Genomic DNA, 13,594 nt, shown 5'->3' with positions numbered 1-13,594 from the left:
AAAAGCTTCTGCACAGCTAAAGACAATAAGAACAGAATAAAAAGACAAACTACACAATGGGAGAATATATTTGACATAGCGTCTGATAAGGGGTTAATAACCAAAATTTATAAAGAACTTGTAAAACTTAATACCAGGAAGACAAACAATCCAATCCAAAAATGGGCAAAAGAAATGAATAGACATTTCTCCAAAGAGGACACACAGATGGCCAATAGGCATATGAAAAAATGTTCAACATCATTAATGATTAGAGAAATGCAAATTAAAACCACAATGAGATATCACCTCACACCAGTCAGAATGGCGCTCATCAATAAAACAACACAGAATAAGTGCTGGCGAGGATGTGGAGAAAAGGGAACCCTCCTACACTGCTCGTGGGAATGCAGACTGGTGCAGCCACTGTGGAAAACAGTATAGAGATACCTCAAGAAATTAAAAATCGAACTGCCTTTTGACCCAGCTATACCACTGTTAGGAATATACCCCAAGAACACCATAGCACTGTTTGAAAAGAAGAAAGGCACCCCCATGTTTATGGCAGCATTGTTCACAATAGCAAAGATTTGGAAACAGCCCAAGTGTCCATCAGAGGACGAGTGGATTAAAAAGCTTTGGTATATATATACTATGGAATACTACTCAGCCATAAGAAATGATGACATAGGATCTTTTACAACAACATGGATGGGCCTTGATAACATTATACTGAGTGAAAGAAGTAAATCAGAAAAAACTAAGAACTATATGTTTCCACACATAGGTGGGACATAAAGATGAGACTCAGAGACATGAACAACAGTGTTGGGGTTACAGGGTGGGGGGAGGAGAGGGAGGGGGTTGGGGGAGGGGAGGGGCATAAAGATCATGGCTTTTCAGCATTGGCCATATTCCCCCCTTAATCTATAGACAGACAGCAAATATTTACGTATGGTGTTCCCACTATAAAGACTGCTGTCTTAGGGACAAATGCTGACAAACTATTTCAGCAGTTCCTCCTTCTTCAAAGACTTATATGTAAACATAGAGCTCCATGTTTCATAGGACATACTCAAGCTCACTCCATGCTTCCTGGTGCTTTAGCACAAGGGAATGCCCCCCCCCCTTTTTTTTTTTTTTTTGTATTTTTTCTTTTATTTATTTATTTTTTGTATATTTCTGAGGATGGGGATGGGGAGGCAAGCAGACAGACTCCTGCATGCGCCTGACTGGGATCCACTTGGCATGCCTACCGGGGGGAATGCTCTGCCCATCTGGGATGTTGCTCTGTTACAACCGGAGTCATTCTAGCAACTAGGGCGGAGGCCATGGGGCCATCCTTAGTGCCCAGGGTGGATTTGCTCCGGTGGAGCCTTGGCTGTGGGCGGGAGGAGAGGGACTGGGAGGGGGGAGAGGGGGAGGGGTGGAGAGGTAGATGGGCGCTTCTCCTGTGTGCTCTGGCCGGGAATCGAACCCGGGAATCCTGCACACCAGGCCAATGACTCCGACGGGTCTACCATATCATGCTTTTTACTTAAAAAAAAAAAATTTACATTTCTTTTGAAAGCTGATGAACAGGAGACACCAAATCTACCTTCTTTATTAGATCTAGCTAATAACACTGTTCTGTCTTTTTTCCAAATAGCTCCAGATATATGGAAAAGATTTATATAGACGGATGGGGATCCTCAAACCCCTCAGCGAGATCTTCTGAGAATGGCTTTTAAGATACCTAGAGGCAGAAAAAGCCCAATAGAGATCAGGGGGAACTACCAGCTTTTAGGATACACCCTTAAAGGCTCCAGCACCCCAAAGGGGTCTCATAGGATGCCATCTGGGTCCTGCTTCAATAGTGGAAAGGAAGGTCATTGAGCTAAAGCCTGCCAGGCTTACACACCTCTGCTGTGAGGAAACAGGGACAATGGAAGGTGGGCTTCCCCCTCGCTCCTCTAAGGGAGGGTTCAGTCTCTTCCAGGCCTGCTCCAGCCACCTATGACCTAACCTTGCCCAGAATGCAGGGGTTTGCCACTGAAGGCTGAAGGTGCCCAGGGCCGTCGACCCCATCTACGACACTGTGGACGAGCCTAGGGTATTTCTTCCAAGAAGCAGGTAAACTGATCTCATTTGAACAAGGGCCACTTAACTATGTTTTGCCTGAATAGTCAGGTTCTTTATTCTTCCCTCAAAGATCTCTGTTGTGGGTGTTGATAGTCCTATTTTCTGCTGCTTTGCTTAATATATAGTGTTTCCTTTATTCCTCCTACCTCAATGCCCCACTCATATTTCAGGCTGGGACCTACTCTTAATTTAGAGCTCTCTTTCCTCCTTTTGCCAACTTGTATTATGAATTTACCTTTGCCACCCAGCTTAGTGTATCCCAAGGTTCTCTTTACCAGGCCACAGTCACAGAGCTCCAGGGAAAAGCAACCTGGTCTCAACTCTCCAGGCAGAGGAGAACAGAAGCTCCATATCCACGCATGCTGCAAATGGCTTTTTCCAGTCTACCTGAATCATTACCAGCTAGAAGCAGCGGTCATTGGGACTTGGACATGAGCTGCAAAGTATAGAATGGTGACAACAATTCCAGTGCCATACGGACTTTTCCTGTGGGGAACTTTCCTGGACTCCTGCTCCCTGTGACAGCTCCTAACAGACTGAACTGTGGTTGGGTTGCATTTTTCAGGGATTTGGCATGGTGAGGGGGCCAACTTGGACTTGGGGAACATGTTAAGGACACTACTCATTTATGGATTCTTGCTGTATTGGCCAAGAGTTTGCTTAAAGGCTTTTAATCACTGTAAAAAAAATAGAGGACTAGATGAAGAAGATGGGGCACATATACACCATGGTATATTATTCAGCTAGGAGAAATGGTGACATTGGATCACTTATAGCGGAATGGTGGAGTCTTGGTAGCATTGTGCGGAGTGAAATAAGCGAATCAGAAAAAAACAGGAACTGCAGGATTCCATACATTAGTGGGACATAAAAGCGAGACTGAGAGGCATGAACAGGAGTGTGGTGGCTATGGGGGGTGGGGGGAGGGAAGGAGGGAGAGGGGGAGGGGAGGGGGAGGGGTACAGAGAGAACTGGATGGAGGGTGGCAGAGGACGATCTCTCTTTGGGTGATGGGTATGCAACATAACTAAATGACAAGATAACCTGGAAATGTTTTCTTTGAATGTATGTACCCTGATTTATTGATGTCACCCCATTAAAATAAAAATTTATTTATATATATATATATAAAAAAAAAAGAAAAATATGAAGGACTTGTAAGAAATAAATGATAAGTGGGAAATATTAAAAAAAAAAAAAGGGCCAACTATCAAAAGTAGAAATTCTAGAAGTTGATTTTAGAATTTAGAAACAATCTTTAAAAAATGATTTTTTTATTGATTGATTTTTTTAAAGGGTTGGGGAAGGAAATGAGGGAGGGGGGAGAGACAGAGAGAGAGAAATATTGATTTGTTGTACCACCTATTTATGCGTTCATTGATTGCTTTTTGTATGTGCCCTGACCAGGAATCAAACCCACAAACTTGGCATATTGGGACAACATTCCAACCAACTCAGCAACCCCACCAGGGCTCCAGAAATAATCTCTTTTAATACACAATTGTTACAACTAAGTTTACTTAAATTGTGTTGTCATTTTTGGCCCTAGCTGGTTAGCTCAGCCTGTTAAGAGTGTCATCCTGAAACCCCAAGGTTGCAGGTTCGATCCCTGGTTAGGGCACACATGGGAAGTGATCAACGAATGCACAACTAGGTGGAACAACAAATGCATGCTTCCCTCTCTCTGTCTCTGTCTCTCTAAAATCAAACAAACAAAACAAAATAATTGTGTTGTGATTTTTAAAACAGGAGATGGCAGCAGCTCTTGCTAAGTCACAGATATTATCCACTGATGATCGATGACCACTTTTGCTCTTATCCTTTGAATTCTTATTAATTTCAAACCATGACGTCCCCATCTGAGTACAGAGCCACCATGAAGTCCACAGAGGAGCAAGCCTAGGCAGCCCCTGTGGGTGGGCCTGTTAAAAGACCCAGAGACTGCCCCGAAGGTCTCACTTCTTCATCTAATAGTTTCACCATGAGTAATTTCTTCCTTCTAATTAAGTCTCTTCTATTAAATCAAACTGGCTAACTAGTGACATTTAATTGATTTTAGAAAAACTATGGTGCCCTGGTTAGCTCAGTTGGTTAGACATCATCCTGAAACACCAAGGTGGCAGATTCAATACTTTGGTCAGGGCACATACGGAAAGCAACCAATGAATGCACAACTGAGAGAAACAACAAATAAATGCTTCTCCCTTTCTCTTTCTCCTTTCCTCTCTCTGTCTCTCTAAAATTAATCAATACACAAAAATTATGGCTATGTGTATAAACAATCTGTTCAGGATTTAGAAAAATATCACAATAGGTACAAAGAAACAGCAATTTTTAAAAATCAAGGCCATTATTAACTATAGAAGAAAATGTTGAAGAAAAAATGAAATGACAATACTTAACTAGCTCAGCTGTGATTATAATATCCACACAACCTTCATAATGAAAACACCATCCATACAGTTCATCAGAATTGTGCAGACGACTAATAATGGGAGAAAGCAGGGATGGAGGTGTGTTAGCTCTTCAATTAGCACAACATTGGGTGGTGGGCACACAATGCAATAAGCAGGTCAATGTTCTTATGGAAATGTACACTTGAAACCTGTATATCTTATTATCCAATGTCACCCCAATAAATTTAATAAAAAATACTAAAAATTAGCATAACAATGTTAACAGACAAAAACAATAAACGCAATCTATTAAGAAATATAACCAGAAGAAAGGTGAAAGAATTGAAAGTACCTGACAAGATGAAAGATGGGAAGGAGTAGGAAAGGGAACTGGTTCTGAGATATAAACTTAGTATCTTGTAGAAATCTAATACTTTAAGAAATAATACAACAATCTTCAGAGCAGGGATTAGTCCATATTTTATAGATGTGAAAACTGAGAGTCTAAGGGGTGACATTTGCTCATGTTTGAAAAGGTAGAAAGTGGTGGAGCAGAGAAATGTGCCACCATTCTTCCTCACGCAGGGCATTCCGCAGGGCTACCCTCAGCCAAGAGCATTCCTCTGACCTTCCTCACATCAGCTCAGGTCAGGGGCACTGCCTGGCTCACAGTAAAGGGCAGAGTAAGTAGTTTATAAATGAATCACCCAACCAACAAACAAATGAATATAAAGGGAAGAGCCCAGGTCCACCAGATACCTCTACTGGACCTCTCAAGCAAGGTACACAAGGCGTCTCGACAGGGGGGCTACCAATGAAAGGGAGTAACAGTAAAAGTAGCCCAGCACACAGAGTTCAGAAACTCAGACACAATGAGACTTCAATTCTTCCATAAGAATAGTCCATGTGGTAAAGGAAGGAATTAACTGACCAGAGGCACAACATGGGCTCAGCAAGGCTTAGCTCCCTACCCTCCTGGAGACTGACTGAAGAGACAGCCTGCACTATGTCAGTGCAGGAGCAGAGGCCTCTACAAAGACTGTTACATGGAAGCATCAGAGTATCCAGACAGCTCAGGACCCAGTCCTGCCATTTACTGTCAGTGTGACCTCATCCAAGTCACTCAGCCTCTCAGAGTTACTTCACCATGTGTAAAATGGGAAAAACAACTTCCTCATAAACACTGGTGTGAGAGTTAATCAAGATTACATGTTATTGGCCCTGGCTGGTTGACTCAGTGGATAGAATGTTGGCCTGGTATATGGATGTCCCAGGTTCAATTCTTGGTCAGGGCACACAGAAGCAACCATCTGCTTCTCTCCCCTTTTCCCTTCCCTTTATCTTAGCCTCCCTTAGCCAATGGCTCAATTGGTTCAACTATGCCTGGGTGCTAAAAATAGCTTGGTTAATGTGAGCATTGGCCCAAGACAGGGTTGTCAGGTGGGTCCCAGTCAGAGAGCATGTCGGAGTCTGTCTCTCTATCTCCCCTCCTCTCAAAAAGAAAAAAAAAATCTTAAAAAGAAAATGATTATATGTTATAAGCCTGACACACAGTAATCACTCAATAAATTGCAGCTATTTTAAAGCCTTGAACTATAACAATTGCAATCATAAATAATAATCTTTAGACCCTATGCATTTCCACTAGAGAATGTGCTCTGTTCATTTACATTTCTAAAAACTACATAAAGTACCCTAACAAAGATCTTATAAGAGAAGGTAGTTAGATAAATCTCACCATTGCTGAGAAGAGTTTTCAGTGCCAAAGTGGAAACTCTTGGGAAAGTGTTTAGGTAAAGCTGTCTGGACCATAAATGACCTTTAAAGTAAAAAAAAAAAAAAAGAAATTTTAGGAGGTAGGGGAAGGTAGAAGAAGATAAAGAGGGGATAAATGGATGGAGACTTGTTGTGGGAGGGATATACACAATACAATACATCTGAAACCTACATAATTTTATTAACCAGTGTCACCCCAATAAATTCAATTAAAATTTTTTTTAAATAAAAAGAATCATACAACAATAATAATTTAAGATACATTTTTAAAAAGGAACTTTAGCCCTGGCTGGTTGGCTCAGTGGTAGAGCGTCAGCCTGGCGTGCAGGAGTCCTGGGTTCGATTCCCGGCCAGGGCACACAGGAGAAGCGCCCATCTGTTTCTCCACCCTTCCCCCTCTCCTTCCTCTCTGTCTCTCTCTTCCCCTCCGGCAGCCAAGGCTCCATTGGAGCAAAGTTGGCTCAGGCGCTGAGGATGACTCCATGGCCTCTGCCTCAGGTGCTAGAATGGCTCTGGTTGCAACAGAGCAACTCCCCAGATGGGCAGAGCATCGCCCCCTGGTGGGCATGCCAGGTGGATCCCAGTCAGGTGCATGCAGGAGTCTGTCTGACTGCCTCGCCGTTTCCAACTTCAGAAAAATACAAAAACAAAAACAAAAAACAACAACTTTAAAACCACTCCACTCCACATTAATCTACAAAATAAAAGAGCCAAGAGAAGTAAATGAGTAATTTCTGGACTCCATGACCATTTTGCCCAAGTGACATCAAATCACATCTCCTTCACTCTTGTGTCCAACTATAGTAGTTACCAAGCCCAATATATTCTTCTTAAAAATTGATCCACCTATCAGCTGAACCCCCCTATAATCTCACAGTCCCTTCTTAGTTTAGGCCTCACCATCCCTCAGCCACATGGTGAACTAGGTCTCACTGCTTCTGATCTGTCCCCCTGTAATTCACCATCTGCTGTTAGGCAGACTTTTCTAAAATAACAAGCCTGGTCACTTCACAACCCTAATATATCACTCTTTGGCTCCCTACTGCCTGCAAAACAAAGCCAAAATTCCTCAACCTTGCCTGCAGGGCTGCAACTTGGCCTCTCTCTACCTCCACATCAGCCTCATTGACCTCTTGCCCTCCTTTTGGCCACACCAGACTCATGGTCTTGAGCACATTCTACACTCTGCTCTTGTATCCTTTCGTGACTCTGACAAATGCCCTAGTTTGTCTGAAACAGCACCTCTTGGTAAAGCCTCCCTGATTCCCGCAGTGCTCTCCCAGCACCCTGCTCCTCTCTCCTCCCTGATTCTCGCAGAGCTCCCCCAGCATCCTGCTCCACTCTCCTCCCTGATTCCCCAGTGCTCCCCCAGCACCCTGCTCCACTCTCCTCCCTGGTTCCCGCAGTGCTCCCCCAGCACCCTGCTCCACTCTCCTCCCTGATTCCCGCAGTGCTCCCCCAGCACCCTGCTCCACTCTCCTCCCTGGTTCCCAGAGTGCTCCCCCAGCACCCTGCTCCTCTCTCCTCCCTGATTCTCGCAGAGCTCCCCCAGCACCCTGCTCCACTCTCCTCCCTGATTCCCACAGTGCTCCCCCAGCACCCTGCTCCACTCTCCTCCCTGATTCCCACAGTGCTCCCCCAGCACCCTGCTCCTCTCTCCTCCCTGATTCTCACAGAGCTCCCCCAGCATCCTGCTCCACTCTCCTCCCTGATTCCCCAGGGCTCCCCCAGCACCCTGCTCCACTCTCCTCCCTGATTCCCACAGTGCTCCCCCAGCACCCTGCTCCACTCTCCTCCCTGATTCCCACAGTGCTCCCCCAGCACCCTGCTCCTCTCTCCTCCCTGATTCTCACAGAGCTCCCCCAGCACCCTGCTCCACTCTCCTCCCTGATTCTCACAGAGCTCCCCCAGCACCCTGCTCCACTCTCCTCCCTGGTTCCTGCAATGCTCCCCCAGCACCCTGCTCCACTCTCCTCCCTGGTTCCTGCAGTGCTCCCCCAGCATCCTGCTCCACTCTCCTCCCTGGTTCCTGCAATGCTCCCCCAGCACCCTGCTCCACTCTCCTCCCTGGTTCCTGCAGTGCTCCCCCAGCACCCTGCTCCACTCTCCTCCCTGGTTCCTGCAGTGCTCCCCCAGCATCCTGCTCCACTCTCCTCCCTGGTTCCTGCAGTGCTCCCCCAGCATCCTGCTCCACTCTCCTCCCTGATTCCCCAGTGCTCCCCCAGCACCCTGCTCCACTCTCCTCCCTGGTTCCTGCAGTGCTCCCCCAGCACCCTGCTCCACTCTCCTCCCTGATTCCCGCAGTGCTCCCCCAGCACCCTGCTCCACTCTCCTCCAATTCCCCAATGCTCCCCCAGCACCCTGCTCCACTCTCCTCCCTGATTCCCACAGTGCTCCCCCAGCACCCTGCTCCACTCTCCTCCCTGGTTCCTGCAGTGCTCCCCCAGCATCCTGCTCCACTCTCCTCCCTGATTCCCACAGTGCTCCCCCAGCACCCTGCTCCACTCTCCTCCCTGGTTCCCGCAGTGCTCCCCCAGCACCCTGCTCCACTCTCCTCCGATTCCCCAATGCTCCCCCAGCACCCTGCTCCACTCTCCTCCCTGATTCCCGCAGTGCTCCCCCAGCACCCTGTTCCTCTCCTCCCTGATTCCCGCAGTGCACCCCAGCACCCTGCTCCACTCTCCTCCCTGATTCCCGCAGTGCACCCCAGCACCCTGCTCCACTCTCCTCCCTGATTCCCGCAGTGCACCCCCAGCACCCTGCTCCACTCTCCTCCCTGATTCCTGCAGTGTTCCCCCAGCACCCTGCTCCCCTCCTCCCTGGGGAGCCTTGCATTGCCAGGCTGTAACAGTGCTGTATGTACTACTTCACACAGTGGTGCTGGGACAACTAAATATCCACATGGAGAAGAATGAAGTCGGAGCCCTACTTCAACACCATATATTAAAATTCATTGAAAATGGACCAAAGACCTGACGGTAAGAGCAAAAACTATCAAACTCATAAAGAACACATAAGGGTAAATAATCATGACCTTGGATTTGCCTGTGGTTTCTTAAATACAACACAAATAACATAAACAACAAAAACCCAGATAAATCAGATATCATTGAAATTTAAAACTTTTATGCTTCAAAGGACACTATCAAGAAAATGAAAGGACAACACACCGAACGGAAGATACTTTTTGCAAAATACATTATATGGCAAGGAACTTGCATCTAGAAAATATAAAGGGCTCTTACAATTCACTAACAAAAATGACAACCCAATTTAAAAATGGGCAAAAATCTAAAAAGACATTTCTCAAGACCATATACAAATAAATGGCCACTAAGCAATAAGGAAAAATGCTCATTAGCCATCAGAGATATGCAAATTAAAATCAGAGTGTACCATTTGACAATCACTAAGATGACTCTATCGACAACGAATGTTGGAAGGATGTGAAGAACCCTCGAGCATTGCTAGATGATAGTTGCAAACAGCCAACAGGGGTGGGGGTCGGGGTCAACGACAGCAAAACAACTGACATTCGAAATGTCCCTCTTGTTAATAATGGCACTGACAGCCCAGAATTTAACACGAAGACATTAATCCCAGGCGACTCAAGCTGCAGAAAGGTCTCTCTCCCTTAAGCCATCCAGCTCGAACCTCGCGTCGACATCACGGAATGAACCCGTGGGTCGTGGCTGTCAGCAGGGCGACGCTTGCTCGAGGTTCCCGGCCCCTCTGCAGAGCACACACGAACGGTCGGGTGAACTGGACGGACCCCTGGACCGCGTCGAGTCCTCCCTCACTTTACAGACTGACCCTGCGACCCAGAAAGGGCGTAAGCGCGCACAAGGTCACACAGCGGATCGGACAGAGCCTGGCGTGAGGGGCCGTGGTCCGCGCGCCGCTCCCCGCTTCTCTCCGTTTCGGCGAGCTCCCCGTTCCAGCCCCTTTCCGCCCCGTTCGCAGGCCCCGCTCCGCGTCCCAGCTCCCACCTGCCGCCGTGCTGCACAGCATGGGGAGGTATCCTGCCGCGCGCACCACGGTCGCCGCCATGTTGGAGCCCCAACAGCGCCTCTTCCAGGCAGCCCTCCTCACCGCCTGCCGGTGCTGTAGCTTGTCGCACGGGGGAACCTCCGCTGCCCGCGGCTGAATTCCAGAGCCCAGCGGCTGTGGCGCGGCGCATCGCAGGCTAGGAAACTGTCTGAACTTGCTCGAGGTAGGAATACGCCCGGCGCGGCTGCGGACAGCTCGCCGGGTCCTCGCGTGAGGACCCGAGGGCGGGGTTTGGCTGGCCGCCGCTGATGCGTGCGTGGCTAGGACTGGCGCGGCGTTCTTTCGCCAGAGGGAGCGGGATTGGCCATATCTCTGAGGGGACAAGTGGGTGCAGATGACTTCTTCCTCCTGCCAACAGGCGCGTGGCCCACGAAGCCTGCCCCCCACATCCAGATGGTCGAGGTAGAGGTGTCAGGGAAAGAATCTGAGGTCTACGGGGTAAGTAGACAAGGAATGTGAGGAAAGCGTTCATACGCACTACAGTAGCGTTCTGAAGTTCATTTGCTTTATTTTGATTCTAAGATTTGGCTATATGTACATCTGTATCCCAAGCCTAGGCTACAGTTTTTATTCACCTGGGCCTACCTGGATAACCCAATTATACAGGAGAGGAAAGACACAGACCTCTTGTAGGAATTTAAGAATCCTGCTCAGACCACCGGTTTTTAAACTTCATGTAAAATTTTCAGACAGAAAAGCAAAAATGATGACAGGCTAGAGTCCAAGATTATTATTGATGCAGTTGCCTCATCTCCTACTATTTTTTCTTCGCTGAACTAAACAACTGTTTTCACTCCTGCCTATTTATAATGTATCCCACTTTAAAAAAGACTTTTAACACGTTGGCTCACTTAAAAGGAAAGATAAATCACACCCAATGGTGGCAGGGGTTTGGAAAACAGGCGCTCAGTGATTGGTTGGGGAGGGAGAATTGCTGTCTAATTAAATAATTCCTGTATGATAGGATGCCTGCAAATATGGCCCCCAAACCTTTCGTGTACTTCCATATCATTCCTTTTACAAGTAGTGGAGTTTACATCTCCTTTCTTGAATCTAGGATGGCCTACCACTGCTTTGATTAGCTGAAAATGGTAACCTCCTCAGGAGGCGGAAAACCATTGTTCCTGAAAATAAATCGATAGTGTCCACCCATGTCATTGGCATCAATTCAACACCAACAGGAATCCTCAGTTTGGGGAGTGGTGAAGAAGGGAACTTGATTCAGTGCTCAAATGTGATATAGCACAGCTGTGAGGCAGCCTTAGGGCCATGCCCATCTCCAGTTAGACAGCTTTGTTCTCTCCTCCATGGTCTGGTCTGGAGAGACATCATCAGTGTTTCAGCTCTGCCAGGGAGACTAATCTTCTATCGTTCCTGGAATGGATAAGTGTAACCGCCCACAACCGCCAAAAGAAACTTCCCAGGAACCCTTTGGAAAACCGCGACCATCTGCCAGCCAGTGAGATTTCACCACGCCATATTAGCTGAACCACCCTAGGGACCCTTTAAATATTGGGTTGGGGAATAAGTTCGTAGCGTTTTTATATTTTATTTTACAATGATTTGTTTGCTGTTTGGCAAAGGGTAAGTATTCATTCGATAAAACTCTTTCTGCTCTACAAAACTATGTCAATTGTATTTTTGAGTTATTTAATTTTTTATTAGTTTTGAGGCTTAGAAATGGAATACCCAGGAGGCAAAAATCAACATTTTCGACACCTGCTCTTCTTTGCTTTTCATCGAGGTCAAAAAGCTACCGAAGCAGCCCCGGACATTTGCGACGTGTATGGAGAAGGTGTCATAGGCGAGTCTACAGCACGGAAATGGTTTGCAAAGTTCAAAAATTGCGACTTTGACATCGATGACACGTTCCGCAGCGGAAGGCCTTCTGAATTCGATGAAGAACTGGGAAATGCTCGAAAAGAATGCCACGGTCAACAAGGAGCTCTACATTGCCCAGCTACACCGCGTGAATGAGGCTATTCGACTGAAAAGACCTGATCGACATGGTCAAACCATACTCCTTCACGACAACGCCAGGCCCCATGTTGCACAAGTCGTCAAAGCCGCACTCCAAGAGCTCGAATGGGAGGTCCTTCAGCATCCGCCGTATTCTCCGGACCTTGCACCGACCGATTACCATCTTTTCTGCTCCCTGGCAAACCATATGAAGGGCGTTACCATCGATAACAAAGAGGTCCTTAAAAACTGGCTCAACAACTTCTTTGACACCAGACCAGGCGATTTTTGGCAGAACGGCATCAACAAATTGGTCAAGAGGTGGGAAGAGGTTGTAAACAGCAACGGCGAATATATAATTGATTAACTTATTGGTATAATTATTGTTTTTTGTTTAAATAAAAGTCTTCGGTAAAAACGCTACGAACTTATTCCCCAACCCAATATATCCCTCACACGGGTCACTCCTTGCGAATTCCCTGGCTTCCATCTTTCCTCTGCGCCAGGGAACCTCCTCAGGTGGGATGCGTCCTCTGTACTAAATAAAGCTTTTGTTATTCCACACTTTGTGGCTACGGCCCCTTCTCAGCGGGGAAAAATACCTTACGGTAAGTATGCTCCCAGAGTCAGAGGGAGGAGAGTTTATACACAGGAGGCCCACCTCTTATCCATGTTTCTGCCATCCCAGTGCAGATAAGGACTTCAAGTACTTGCAGCTTGATTGGTTCAAAGGGCACCGACCTGATTGGTCAGAATAAAGCCACTGGTTGGTTGGAGCTTCACTCTGATTGGTCGGGCAAAGCCTCGGGCAAAGCCTCAAGTTGAAAGAGAATTCCAGGAACTTCTTTTTAAGAGATGTCTCAAGTGGCAGAAACACAGTGCAGACAGGCAGTTCAGTGCAGGGTTCTTCTTGAGTGCAGTTTGCACGGGAAGCCCCTATATATAAAATGACCAACTTTTTTACGATGAAAAGGAGGACAAAATTGAAGAAAACTATCGCAAATAAAATGAACATTTTATTCATTGCAAAAATAATACAGTATAGGCCCTGGCCGGTTGGCTCAGTGGTAGAGCGTCGGCCTGGCGTGCAGGAGTCCCGGGTTCGATTCCCGGCCAGGGCACACAGGAGAAGCGCCCATCTGCTTCTCCACCACCCCCCTTCCTCTCTCTCTCTCTCTCTTTCCTTCCTGTAGCTGAGGCTCCATTGGAGCAAAAAGATGGCCCGGGCACTGGGGATGGCTCCTTAGCCTCTGCCCCAGGCTCTGGTTGCGATAGAGCGATGCCCCGGATGGGCAGAACGTCGCCCCCTGGTG

The 13,594-nt window shown here is 47.1% G+C and overlaps 1 protein-coding gene across 4 annotated transcripts in view; it reads right to left on the bottom strand.

Moving 5' to 3' along the window:
• Positions 1-10,495, bottom strand: part of MRPS5 (mitochondrial ribosomal protein S5) — a 49,670-nt gene extending 39,175 nt beyond the window's left edge. The window contains exons 1-2 of one of the 4 annotated variants that reach the window (XM_066267729.1): positions 10,262-10,495; positions 6,235-6,315 (exon numbers count right to left, since the gene is read on the bottom strand). In XM_066267729.1, coding sequence (XP_066123826.1) covers positions 6,235-6,315; positions 10,262-10,322 — 142 coding nt within the window. In that variant the 5' untranslated portion in view covers positions 10,323-10,495. Of the gene's footprint in view, positions 1-6,234; positions 6,316-9,926; positions 10,207-10,261 lie in introns of those variants that run through there. The other 3 variants (XM_066267727.1, XM_066267728.1, XM_066267730.1) reach the window with 3 other exon arrangements.
• Positions 10,496-13,594: the final 3,099 nt, after the last annotated feature.

This window comes from Saccopteryx bilineata, chromosome 3 (genome assembly GCF_036850765.1).
Source record: "Saccopteryx bilineata isolate mSacBil1 chromosome 3, mSacBil1_pri_phased_curated, whole genome shotgun sequence".
Classification (NCBI taxonomy): domain Eukaryota; kingdom Metazoa; phylum Chordata; class Mammalia; order Chiroptera; family Emballonuridae; genus Saccopteryx; species Saccopteryx bilineata.
This window is presented reverse-complemented; position numbering and strand designations above follow the sequence as displayed.